Source organism: Aplidium turbinatum, chromosome 2 (genome assembly GCF_918807975.1).
Source record: "Aplidium turbinatum chromosome 2, kaAplTurb1.1, whole genome shotgun sequence".
Lineage (NCBI taxonomy): Eukaryota > Metazoa > Chordata > Ascidiacea > Aplousobranchia > Polyclinidae > Aplidium > Aplidium turbinatum.
The window spans coordinates 23,354,019-23,367,520 of NC_137473.1; the positions used below are offsets into that span (position 1 = coordinate 23,354,019).

At 40.1% G+C, this 13,502-nt stretch overlaps 4 protein-coding genes across 4 annotated transcripts; 3 read left to right on the forward strand and 1 right to left on the reverse strand.

Moving 5' to 3' along the window:
- Positions 1-911: 911 nt before the first annotated feature.
- On the reverse strand, positions 912-4,310 carry LOC145765064 (uncharacterized). Its single transcript, XM_082576803.1, has 6 exons — positions 4,042-4,310; positions 3,754-3,855; positions 2,699-2,925; positions 2,160-2,347; positions 1,696-1,860; positions 912-1,449 (listed from the first exon to the last, which is right to left on the reverse strand). Exons 3-6 carry the CDS (start codon positions 2,724-2,726, stop codon positions 1,336-1,338), a joined length of 495 nt encoding a protein of 164 aa, XP_082432929.1. The 5' UTR covers positions 2,727-2,925; positions 3,754-3,855; positions 4,042-4,310; the 3' UTR covers positions 912-1,335.
- A 2,095-nt stretch (positions 4,311-6,405) lies between these two features.
- LOC145788439 (uncharacterized) lies at positions 6,406-7,767 on the forward strand. The gene has a single exon (XM_082600206.1). The coding sequence runs from the start codon at positions 6,406-6,408 to the stop codon at positions 7,765-7,767; it is 1,362 nt and encodes a 453-aa protein (XP_082456332.1).
- Positions 7,768-7,953: 186 nt separating this feature from the next.
- Positions 7,954-10,188, forward strand: LOC145788440 (uncharacterized). Its single transcript, XM_082600207.1, has one exon. It carries the CDS (start codon positions 7,954-7,956, stop codon positions 10,186-10,188), a length of 2,235 nt encoding a protein of 744 aa, XP_082456333.1.
- Positions 10,189-10,322: 134 nt separating this feature from the next.
- Positions 10,323-11,378, forward strand: LOC145788441 (uncharacterized). The gene has a single exon (XM_082600208.1). The coding sequence runs from the start codon at positions 10,323-10,325 to the stop codon at positions 11,376-11,378; it is 1,056 nt and encodes a 351-aa protein (XP_082456334.1).
- The last annotated feature ends 2,124 nt before the right edge of the window (positions 11,379-13,502 follow it).

Below are 13,502 nucleotides of genomic sequence, written 5' to 3' on the forward strand. Positions count from 1 at the left end.
AAGTTGGCAACCTCAATAATGACCAGAGCCAAATCAAAAGAACTCAAGCTGAAGAAGGCTCAAAGCAAGCAATCAACAAGCAGTCATCGGAGCCTAAGAAGTGGGTACTCATCAATAAGTGGCTATTCCAAAATGAGTGCAAAAACTAGAAAAGCTGTTGTCGAAGCCAGATTCCAATCACAAAATACATTTACTGAACTGAAAAAACAACATGCTAAGGATAGACATGACTTTGAGCAAGCCCAACTGGTGCAGCAAAAGCATGCTGCTGAAGAAGAATTACAGCTACAAAGAGCCCAACTGGTGCAGCAAAAGCATGCTGCTGAAGAAGAATTCCAGCTACAAAGGGCAAGAGAAGAACGCTTAATCCAACACGAATGCGAACTGGAGCAAGCACGACTACAGGCCGAACTCAGTGAAACCATCGCAGAGATAAGTGCTGAAGAAAATATTTCTAGTGTAAATAATGTTGTAGAAAAATCTGTATCTTGCTTAAACAACGTTGCCACTAATCATTCCATTGTTAACACTAAAGCTAATGTTAAAAATGTTACGCTTAATACTACATTAAATGAAACTACCCAGACAGCCACTTAATCTGGTAATGATCTTTACCAGATCTGGCATCGTCGGGCAAAATTAATCCGGCTCTGATCTGGCACAAAATTATGCCCGCTCTGGTTAATAGTGGTGTACCCTATAAGGCGTGCTCATTTTTTCCCGATCGGGCATGAACATCGGGGCAAGATCTAGCCACGATCGGGCAAAATTGAACACGCCCTATCAGGCTCACCACTATTAACCAGAGCTGGCATAATTTTATTTCAGATCAGATGATCTGTCATCCGTTGACGCGACATTCAGACAGAAATTAAACATAACTGACAAATCAATCAAACAATGCCATCGAATTCAATGATTTGTTTATTACAAAAAATATAACAAATCACAATAGAAGTGAACATCCGATCATTTAGCAGTCACAACAACATGGTATAAACATAACATCAGGGGACATAAAGGAATACACACAGGAGAGTTGTGAAAAAGCAAATTCCTTTTTTCGAAATTGAGAAGATGGTCTGTAATGCACGACACTTTTTTTATTTCGAACCCATTGTGATTGGGAAGTAATTCACTTTTTCCTAAAAGTAGCCTACACAAACCAAACCTGAGCACGAGTTTGAAGGTCTATTGAACGTGTAACAAACAGATATTTCAGAAAGTCAACATTTTACGTTGTTTTCACTTTCTGTTTGACTTTAAGAAATAAACGCAAGTCATTTCAAATCGATGAAACGCAGATTACGATTTCTTAACAACTTTATTGAATTGTCAGCTTGTCGCATTTTCCGACCACCATCCCTGTCTTTTGCTCCATCGAGCCAATGCACCACACTTGCACGAAGTCCGTTTCTTTTGCCTCGGAATATATTTCTCTAATGGTAGCTGTAAAATGTAAACTTTTTACATTAGAAAAAGATTGATTTTTCCTTGTAAAGGAGGGTACGTTAAAAGCTGTGCTACTGCAGCAAACAAAACGTTTAAAAGCAATATTAAAAAAATTAATAATAAATGCTAAATTGAAAAACTTGATTCTCAGCTTATGCAACAATATATACTACATATAGTAGATAATTTTAGTAATAACTACTCAGAAACGTGATGACAAATAAGCTACCATTTTCAACTCACCAAAAGTAACTTTATACAATCGAAGTTGCTTGAAACCTTTTTTCCGTGATGCCCCTTGCCACTCAAGTAATAAAACTTCGCCAATTCATTGCCCATAGTTTCCTTGAGCATTCTCCTTGTGGTTTCAGGCAAACTTCTACCGCTGAAGCCCAACAAATAAGTAACCTGCAAAAAATTAGTCTCTGCTGTTACTCAATTCTTATGCTATATCGTTAACCTGCATGCACTTTTACAACGACATGTGGAAATAGACAATGACGAAAAGCTGGCAGTTTAGCAATCACGTGAAAAAGTATCTTGTGTCAAACATCATAGATCAAAATAGCAACCTGTAAAATCCAACCAGGAGAAACAACTTTGTTGATGATGAAAACTTTTATTATTAATGTATGTGAATGATCAATGAATAAATTTGTGACTCTGCAAACAATAAACTTGTCAAGTGAGGGTAATCAACTACTTACCATAGATGTTTGGAACTTTCCATCCAGTAACTTTCTTTCTATATCACAAAGTTGTTCTTGAGAATAAATTGGCAAATTTTGAAACATTGGAAATTCTTCACTGCTCTTTTCCTTTGTTTTTTCAGAAATCAGTCTTTTTAAGCACCGTTGTTGTGCTTGAATTTGTTCAAGAACTTTGAATATCCGAGCTGAAAAAGATAACATTAACGTAAAGAACACATTGCCATAAATGGGATTCACCTAAAACAACAATGAGCTTCACACTTAACTAAAATTTGTACAAATAACCACACTCGTTTAACTGATTCACTATATATGTGCAATCATGACTAACACAAGGTAACAACAAAAAGTAAGAAGCATGGTCCAACATACGGGTCTGCTACTATTCGGTGAGTCCGATTCGGTGAGTTCCTAACCTCTAACCCTAACCCCTAATCCTAAAACGGCAATGATAATTAGGTTACGGTACCAGACAATTAAAAAAAAAATTGAAAAAATCCCCCGTTAAGGGATCGGACTCACCGAATCGGACTTACCGAAACGAGCCATTCCGCCAACATACATTGTATGCTCCACAAAAACTTCAAATCAATGAATCACTTTCATATACGTACTACAAATAGGCTCAAGTTCTGAAAAGAAATCATCCTGTTGCTACTTGGAGTAGTTTGCATTGGAGCACAACTTGAACGTTTCTTCAGAGTATGCTCATATTCCAAGCTACAGTTCACTTCAGCATTATACTCTTGGAAAGAATTTGGAGCTAGTAATATACATAAATACCACAACATTAATAATCTACATGATACTTTGGTGTCGTGCAGTTCAGTATAAGAATATTGAAATTAAAATTGTCACCCAAAAGTGTATGTCAACAAGAAAGCTTTATGCAATGCGGTGTACAAATGTATAAAAGTTTGAATATTGGCAGTAAACCCACAATAAAAGCTAACAGGTCCAGTAAGACTGATAATTAAGATAATAATAATACACACTGGAATGTGTGCTTTGCACAGCAGGAGGAATCGGGAGTTGGTTTGCTTTATCAAAGCTTTCCAAAACTGATGTTTATTTGAAGCTTTTCTAGTTTTTTATGTTTCTTATGTTTTGAAAGACTTAGTTGTGAGTGCGGTGACAAACTTGATGATGAGCTTCTGTCATACCACTGTGACTTTGTTGAAGACCTTTAGTCCTTCAATACAATTTATCCACATTTTCGAAACAATATCATGGGCTATTCAGAGAAAAACAATTTACACACAAAACAATAATCAAAGATATCATTCTTTTATAATGCACCTTAAAGGTCATTAAGACATAAGAATAACTGCAAACAGCGACAATGTTTTGACCTCAAAGTCCTATCAGACCAGTCAAAGTGCACTGGATAAAACACTTGCTATAAAGAATATAGCAATGAAATCTGATAGAAAAGTTAAAACAACTTTTGATTTCTGGCCAAACCAATCATCGAGTGCACACTTATTCAAATAGATATATGCATACAATATACTATATACATATAGATAACACCAGTATGAAGTCATTTTACACACATGATCAAAATGGTTTCATAATAAACTGTATTTACCTTTAAGCCCGTTTAAAGCACCCTCTATTATCATCATCACTTGATTCAATATTTGAAGTAACCTCCAGATGGTGCATTTTTTGTTTGCAGCACTCCAATCACCTGTGATATGAAATCATTAAACATGTTGGTACAAAACGTGGTAAAACAACATAACATACCGTACTCAGCTTAATTGTACAAAGTAAAATAGCAGCCACTTGTGCCACCAGATTCTTTCCCTTTAGTATCGGCATTTTGTATAATATCTCAGCCTATTGATATAAATACTGCAACACAATAACTTACCGTACTTGTTCTAAACCATTCTTTTACTGCAAAAACCTTCCAAATCAGCAGGAGCTTCTTTTTTTTGGCAGCATTATGGCTATGTTTTGAATTGATGTATGGAGGCCAACAAGCTTCATATGGACTTTTCATCCACTGCGAAGGAATAACTGCCATACTTTGTTTGTCAGCGTATTCAACCACTACATATGTTTCAAGCTTCAGTGTATCCATACTTTGTAATTACAAACACACAGATTACTAACAATGTAAAATAATTTTTTACTAGGCTACCTGTTATAAAATAATTTGTCAAAAAATGGAGGTAAACATCCAAATGGAAAGCAACATCACGTCCCAAAAATAACAACAAAACGTGCAACGATGTCATTGCAAAACAATAAGAAACTGATGTAAAATTTAAAGTGAAAAAACATAAGAAACAAGATACGGTAATACCACAAAATATTTTACAATAATTGATGCACCTTAATAAATCAAGAAATCAGTAAACACAGAAATCTTTGAAAGAAAAATCAACTGAGACAAAATCAACCAAGACTGGTGCAATACAGGAATAACAACAAAATAGCTTTTTACAGGTAATATCACAATACACTGTATGTCTGCGAACAAAGCAATACGTAGAGAACCAGACAATCTAGACACCTTACAGATACCTAAATCAGTAGAGTTTAAAGGAAAATTTCCTTTTAAAGAAAACATTTAATGTAAAATAGCATGAAACACATATAATATAGTCTTACCAGTGCACTGACACCAATCTTTTCACCAATACCAATACAACTTCTACTTACTGGTAAATAAAATCAGTAGGCTACCTTTTTATATGTTAATAGGGAGCTGGTGTACAAGTTCCCCCCCCCCCACCTGGTAAATCATCAATACAGGAATTGACCAAAACATGTGGATTGAAGTGTGTGAACAGTAAAGCAAAGGTAAAGTAGTTTCACCCTATATGTTTGGTCGATTCCTGTCTTTGTCATGATTTACCAGGGGGGGACTTGTACACCAACTCTGCTAATAGTTGGCCTATATAAAAGCACGCACTCACCCTACCGTTCGAAAGTCAAATTAATGGAAGAGCCTATAGCCTACATAGTACAGAAAGTTGTTATGAAAAGTCCACATATAAGAGTTAAGACAATGTGTACACCTTGAGAAGATTGAACACCATCAATAATAGATTTAAAAGAGGCTTCACTATTTAAACATTCAGAAACTGCTTGAATGTGTGCATTTGTTTTATCTCACAAAATTCGGCGATTTGTCCAGTATGATTCACCTTTGTGTTCCATCTCTGGTGTTTTTACCAAACTTGCAGCGCACTTCCAGCAAGTATTAAAATAAACCTATCCTGTACTTTAAATTTGGCCTGGTGACAACAAGTTGCATTTTGTCAATAACGATGACACGGTGATGCTTGTAGCTAATATTTAATTTTTTCTTTTTCAACTAAGATTGTCTGAACGCTTGTTTCTGTAACTTCACGACCTACAGAAGCATTAGCCTAGTACATTCTGAATTGTAATATCCAATTTCACTTACTGTAGCGTAGCCTACAGATAGGCTTTTCATTCACTGATCACACACATAAAACCAGGCTTACCTTTTTGCAAAACAGAAACTTACTTAAAACTTCTACTTAAACTACGGAAATCGCTTTAAAACTGAAAAGTTTCTATGGAGTTTTCAACAAAATGGAAGTTTTCTAATGTGCTTTCTGATTTGTTGCGCAATACAAACGTCACAAACGTGTGCAATTTAACCGCGTGTATTTGGAGTATCACGTGATGAGCACGCGGCTGTGACTTTGTATCTTTGAAGATGGCCACGAAGATCGGCTTCTTTGCTTTGCTTTGCCTTCCCTGCTCATCACATTTTCATTTAAAAAACTAACTCAAAATCACACACCAATCAGACAGCGACAAAACCAACAATAGTGATTTTCCAAGTTTCAACCTGTCATCACAAATTTATATTTTACATTTTTATTTGTTGATATATCCATTAGTTTTGATTTTCTAACTTATTGACTTATCGATCTAAAACCATTAAACTGAAGTATTTCTGCTGTGTTATGATTTAAATTACCAGCGGTTCACCTGTTTCAAATACATTTTGCCATGTTTTGCTCATCAGTAGGCTAGGCTATTTCCAATGTGAAACAGATCATTGCCAGATCTGTTCAGACGTCCGCATCCGTTGTTCGTGCTACCATGTCCAGACCAGAGGCGGTTTTGATCTGGCATCAGCATTTTCTGTTCACGCCCGACCATGCCCGGTTAAAATACGATCAGCACCAGATTAAGTGGCTGTCTGGGTATGTTTAATGGTAAAAATGTGTTAGAACCTGTATGTGCTATGCGTGCCTCACCCTCAGTTAATGTTCAAACAGTGCTGGACACCAGTAATGTTTCTGTCCAGCCTAGAATCATATGCGACTCAAGTGGTAAACCTTCTACAGCACATCTTTCCACATCTCCATTTTTACCTACTCACTCTACTAACCATTCAGCTCTTTCACCTCGCTCTTGTAAAAGTGTTAGCGAACTTCCAAAAACTGTGGAACATGTTTCCTGTAACAACACCAGTTCACCAAACATAACTATCAACCAGACACCTAACCTAGACATTAAACCTCCCATATTTGATGGCAACCCTTCAAACTACTGCAGCTTCATTGATGCCTTTGACACTATCATTGACTCACTCGTAGGCGACCCCAAGCGTAAGTTGTTTTTTCTTCTGAATTACACCCAAGGCACAGCCCACACTTTGGTTCGTGGATGCCAGTATATGCCTCCAGAAGAAGGCTACAATGCTGCCAGGAAATTGCTGCGTGACAATTTTGGTCAAAAAATGCAGGTTGCTGCTGCTTGTATTGCAAACCTCATTGATGGACCTACTTTGTGCAAAAAGGATAAAAATTCTCTTCTTAAATTCTCCGCAGATTTAACATCTTGTATGTACACACTTTCTGGGATGGACTATCTCCACCAAATTGATAATCTGGACACGATTAGAAAACTTGTGCGCCGCTTTCCTCCCCAATGGTTGTCCAGTTGGGAACACACCGTTGACCAAATACTGCATGTAAAACAAGCTGAAATATGTATCACAAATGTGTGCGAGTTTGTATCTTCAAAGACTAGGGAATGTACCAACTTTGTAGCGCAACCTGCAAACCCATCAGGCAGCTCAACGCCAGCCAGCACCAGCCATTCAAAACCAAGGGTTAAATCCTTCTCTACACATTCCAATCCGGTGCTTCCAACAAAAAAATGTAATCTGTGTGGGAGCACACATTATCTTAACCAGTGTTGGAAATTTCGGAATGAAACATACGACTCACGTCGTGCTTTTGTCATCAAGGAGAAACTGTGCTTTTGTTGTCTTAAAAAAGGTCACATGGCCGACAAATGTGACAGACAAGAGCCCTGCAAAAAACCTGGATGCAATAAGAGACACACAACACTGTTACATCCACCCGACATACCACATTCCAACCCTACACGCGATGTCAATGAGCCAAGTTCTAATCTCGAAACCAAAAGTGGATTCATTGGCACCAGCTCTTTATCCAGTGGTGTTCTGCCAGTTGTGCCAGTTAAAGTGCACGTGAAAGGTTCCACAAATGTCATAACCACCAAAGCCTTCCTGGACAATGGCAGTACTAATTCATTTATCACTGAAGGTCTGGTCAATAAACTAAAACTCGTTTGATGCCCTGAAGTAAAAGTCAGCACTGTCACACTCAACAACAATTCCACAACTAAGAGAAAATCTAAGGTCGTGCAAAGCTTGGAAATCAGTGATCTTTACGAAACAGAGTGCATTGCTCTTAATGCCCTGCTTTCCATTGATCACTTGCCCGTCACAGCAAATGACATTTCAACCCAAAATGATGCAATGAGCATACCTGAATTCAAAGACGTTCATCTTCCCAATGTTGATTGTGATGTTGGCCTCCTAATAGGTAATGATAATTTGAAAGTTATGCAGCCTCAAAAGGTCATAACTACAGAGTCTGGTAGTTACGCAATCAAGACTGCTGTGGGCTGGGTCGCTTATTGTCCCAAACAAGGGAGCACCTCATCAACCCTTCAAAGTTTCTTTACAAAGGCCGCTTCCAAACAAATGTGCAGCATGTGTTTTGATACAATTGACTCCATTGAAAACGCCAAAGCTGAACTCTCTGTAGAGCAGAAAGAGTTTATGAAATCCGTGACTGGTTGTATCAAACACCTTGAAAATAAACATTACGAAATATCATTGCCTCTTCGAAATCTAAACCTAAAAATGGCCTGCAACAAGAAACAAGCTGAACAAAGAGCGGAATATCTTACGCATAGATTGGCAAAAAATCCCAAATTTCATAACGATTATCGCACCTTTGTTCAAAATATGATCGATAAAGGCTACGCCGAAACTGTGACGGACTCAAAGGAAGCCAGTGGAAATGTATGGTACATTCCCCATCACGGCGTGTACCACCCAGCAAAACCTGACAAAATTAGGGTAGTTTTTGACGCCTCATGCAAGTACCATGGCTTTTGTTTAAACGATAACTTGCTACCCGGTCCGGATATCACCAACACACTGATTGGCGTGCTTTTGCGTTTCAGACGAGAGTCTATTGCCATTCAAGGTGATATCCAAGGAATGTTTCACCAAGTGCAGGTACCTGAAAACAACCGTGATTTGTTCAGGTTCCTGTGGTGGAAAGATGGTGACATTAGTAAACCACTACAGGAATATCGGATGACGGTGTACCTGTTTGGCACGGTATGCTCACCGAGCTGTACCAACTTCGCGCTAAAACGTGCAGCATCTGACCACAAATCGGAATTTACTTCTACTGCTGTCAACGTTGTTGACAAATGTTTCTATGTGGACGACTGCCTCGCCTCGGTTCCAACTACCACACATGCCACATCTCTGGTACAAGAGTTACGCAACCTTTTAGCTCAAGGCGGCTTTAAGATTACAAAATGGATCAGCAACAGTCGCGAAGTTATGAAATCCATACCCAAAGAAGAATGGTCAAAGGAAGCACTAAACCTTGATATCTCTTTGGACGACCTCCCAACCGAAAGAGCGCTTGGTGTTTCTTGGAATGTCGAACATGACACTCTTTGCTTCAAGACAAATGTCAAAGCAAAGCCTGCTACTAGACGCGGAATTCTGTCCGTTGTCAGTTCAATCTACGACCCACTTGGATTTGGTGCCGCTGTGATACAGCCTATGAAGGTGCTTCTCCAAAATCTTTGCAAGTTGAAATCTGCATGGGATGAACCAATACCTAAGCACGAAGAATCTCGGTGGCGTAGGCCTACATGGCTTAACGACTTGCCTAAACTCTCAACTTTTCAGGTACCAAGATGCTACAAACCAGTTCTCTTTGGAAAAATTGTTGAGGCACAGCTGCATCACTTCTCAGATGCTTCTGAGGAAGCGTATTGCGCTATTTCTTACATCCGTTTAGTGAATGATCTCGGAAACGTTCACTGTGCTCTTGTGTATGCAAAAGGAAAATTGGTCCCAATAAAACGACTAACAGTTCCACGACTAGAACTTTCAGCCGCAACAATCTCAATACGCTCCGATACCATCCTAAAGCAAGAACTTCAAATTCCTGAGCTCTCTCAAACATCTATGTTTTGGACTGACAGCACCACCGTTTTAAGGTATCTCAATAACAAAGACAAATGCTTTCACACCTTTGTAGCAAACAGGGTTCAAACAATCAAGGATAAGTCATGTACCTCACATTGGAAATATGTCCCCACAAAACTAAATCCCTCAGACGACGGCTCCAGAGGTCTGTCTGTTGAATCGTTCCTGCAGTGCAGCAGATGGAAACTTGGACCAGACTTCTTATGGAAGCTTCCATCACACTGGCCAACACAACCAACCTTTCTCCACGAAATTAACGTGGACGATCCTGAAGTAAAAAAGACCAAAATGTTTGCTACAACCTGCGAACCACCTTACTTCTTGGATGACCTTTCCCAACGATACTCGACATGGCAGAAATTAAAAAGAGTTTGTTGCTGGATCCTGCGCTACAAAAACAAATTCAAAGACCTCATACTTCACGATCAAACTCAAGCAGAAACTCTTTCCTTGGCACGGCCCCTCTAAGAGTAGAGGAAACCGAAGCTGCCGAAAAATTCATCTTTCAATACGTACAAAGAAAACATTTCAGCACAGAAATCGATCGTCTTCTGAAAAACAAACCGGTGAAGAAATTGAGCAACATCAGAAAACTTGACCCAATGTTTGACGACGGACTGCTGCGCGTTGGCGGCCGTATCAGTGCAGCATCCTTATCTGATGAAGCAAAACACCAGATAATTTTGCCTAAAGACGATCCTGTCACCACCCTTGTCATATATCATATGCACCAACTTTCAGGCCATGTTGGCAGACAGCATGTCATTTCTCTGCTGCGCGAAAAGATTTGGATCATCAACGCGAACTCCGCTGTACGGAAGGTATTGTCCAACTGTATCTCCTGCCGTCGAAGACACGGAAGTACATGCTCGCAAAAAATGGCCGATCTCCCTCCGGATAGGCTCACATCAGACAAACCTCCCTTTACATTTGTGGGTCTAGATTATTTTGGACCTTTCATCGTACGACATGGCCGCTGTGACTTGAAGCGATACGGCGTTATATTCACATGCTTAACATTACGAGCTGTTCACATTGAGATTGCTCACAGCCTGGATACTACGTCCTTCATCCAAGCACTGCGTCGTTTCATCGCCCGTAGAGGCCAAGTTGAAGAAATGAGATCCGACAACGGATCCAACTTTGTGGGAGGAGAAAAGGAGTTGAAAAAAGGCATCAAAGAATGGAATCAAAACCAAATCCACTCTTTTCTTTTACAAAAACAAATCAAATGGACCTTCAATATTGCTACTGCTTCACATCATGGAAGTGTTTGGGAAAGACAAATTCGATCAGTGAGAAGAATACTTGCGTCCATCTGCAATGAACAGAAGCTGACCGATGAAAGCCTTCTAACATTCATGAGTGAGGTCGAGAGCATACTTAACAGCAGACCACTTACTACTACTTCCGACGACCCTGACGATCTTAATCCGCTCACTCCAAATCATTTATTGTCATTAAAACAGGAATGCTTACTGCCTCCAGGAGTATTTCAAAAGACAGATGCGTACAGTCGAAGACGTTGGAAACAGGTCCAGCATCTCGCAAATGTTTTTTGGAGCAGATGGACAAAAGAATATCTTCCACTCCTTCAAAAGAGACAACAATGGCATGAAGCAAAAGAGAATCTCAAAACTGGAGACGTCGTTCTCTGAGCCGATAAGGTACCACGAAATTGCTGGTTGTTAGGGCGTGTTATAAAGACGTTCCCAGACAAACATGGTTTAGTTCGAAGTGCAAGAATTCAAACTCAGCATTCTGTGCTCAAAAGACCTGTAACAAAACTATGTCCAATTCTTTCTTGCGAATAACTGTCTCATGAAGGGATCCCGTTTAAATCTCTACTTCAGATTATGGGTCCAAAGACACAAATTTCTTTCTTTCTTTCTTACTGTTAAGCATCACAGCTCGTAGAAAACTTACTTATGCTTAAGGTAGCGGGTGTGTTAATGCCATTTTCTCTGTTTTTATTCCCCGCATATTTGTTTAAATTAAATTAAAAATTTGTTTGGAAACTCTGATTTTGCCTCGTCTTGTACGCTGTTGTGACGCCATTGAATAATTACTAAGAAATGTTCTATGTCAAAATATTTCACTGCGTTTCGAAACCGACTGCCGAAATCAAATGTAAGTCAACAAATCTTCATGATTGTATCTATTGTATGTAGCCTAACACTCTGAATTGAATTGATTAAGTATTGGAAACCTGTTTGAATAATTATTGTCTAAGTGGTAGGCCTACTTACTAATTGCTGGATGTTCTGTTTATTCATATTTTATGTTTATTGCAGCAAACGATATTTCGAAACTGAAAACAAGAATAAATTCTAACTTCGGAAATCAGTTGATTATAAAGGCAGACTCTCGGGTTTCGCGACCAGATTGATTCAGATTGTTGTTCGCATGATCTGAACTAATAATCAGTACCACCATACTGATCACCTAAAAAGTCAAGATAACGCTGCTTAGCGTCAAACGGGAGTCGCTTAGCCAAATCCAAAACAAAACGTCCTTCCAATTTGTCACGCTGACCATAAGCTTGCGCGTAAAGCAGACACTGCGACAATTCATCTTTAAACTCTTTCAGATCACTGGAAGAGGTCGAAGACAATTTGCTACCATAGCGATACTTTCTAATTTCCGGTTCGGCGAAAAGACCTCCACGAACCCCAAAACGCTGGGACAAGCGAGCTAACGACATTTCTATCCTGTCTTCTTCTGACAAGCCAGGAGTGTCGGAAACCAAATTAGCAATCGTTTGCGCAGCTGTTCTAACACAAGCTGCTTGTAACAAAGTCAAACGAGTTCCTTTAAAGGGTGAAGCTGCCATTAAGGCCGTAACACGATTTTTAAAGAAGATAAATGGCATATTGTTACCATCGTAACCAATCAAGGCCGCCTTATCGAAAAACGTCCTACTATTTTGGTATTCAAAAAAGCAATCCTGTTGTTGAGACCGATTTAGCGGGAGAAGACAAACTATATCCCTTAAGAGGCTGAGGGGGCTCAGTCACATGCACAGCCCGATCACGATCCTCACACTCGTTAAAATCAGGAGACGCGTTACGCCTCTCTCAATCACGCAAATTACGTGTAGCTGGGCGATCAAAAACCAGCGGCGCAGAAAACTGTGAAGGGAGCAAAGCACCACTGCTAATGGCGGCCCCGTGACCTGTACGCCCTGGGGGAGGAGTTCGGCCACAACCCGCAGGCCCCGGCTCCACAGCCTTCGGAAAACCCCCAGCCGCGGCCCCGAGACCTCCTGAAACGGCTGGAAAACGTGCGGACTGCACTGGTCCACCCACAGATTGAACAGGCGTCTGGAAAAGGTTATGTAAATTAAACTGCGATTGATGTTCATTTCTGGAATGGCTAGAAGAGCCCTTCTTAGAACTACGCCGGGAGTCCAACTCTGATCCATATTCAGCTAAAACTACCTCTTTACGTTGTTCAGCCCTCAACTGAGCGTCTTTGAGTGCGAACTCAGCAGCTCTCGCTTCGGCTCTCGCGGCGGCCTCAGCAGCTCTCGCTTCGGCCTCAGCTCTCGCAGCGGCCTCTGCTCGTACGGCCTCAGCAGCTCTCGCTTCGGCCTCAGCTCTCGCGGCAGCCTCAACTTTTATGGCCTCAGCTCTCGCCATGGCCTCAGCAGCTCTTGCTTCGGCCTCAGCTTGTATCTGGAGCTCCTCTCGTCTTAGCTGTAGGTTAATTTGTGCCACTATTCGAGACGAACTCTTAGACATCCTAGTGCTTACATTTGAGGCGCTATCCTCAGGATGTAT

Coding starts and splice junctions, on each gene's coding strand:
- LOC145765064 (XM_082576803.1), bottom strand. CDS start 2,726: ATGTATGTTGGCGGAATGGCTCGTTTCG. Junction 2,348..2,698: donor TGGCGGAATGGCTCGTTTCG/GTAAGTCCGATT, acceptor TATCTTTTTCAG/CTCGGATATTCAAAGTTCTT. Junction 1,450..1,695: donor ATTGTATAAAGTTACTTTTG/GTGAGTTGAAAA, acceptor TACATTTTACAG/CTACCATTAGAGAAATATAT.
- LOC145788440 (XM_082600207.1), top strand. CDS start 7,954: ATGAGCATACCTGAATTCAAAGACGTTCATCTTCCCAATGTTGATTGT.
- LOC145788439 (XM_082600206.1), top strand. CDS start 6,406: ATGCGTGCCTCACCCTCAGTTAATGTTCAAACAGTGCTGGACACCAGT.
- LOC145788441 (XM_082600208.1), top strand. CDS start 10,323: ATGTTTGACGACGGACTGCTGCGCGTTGGCGGCCGTATCAGTGCAGCA.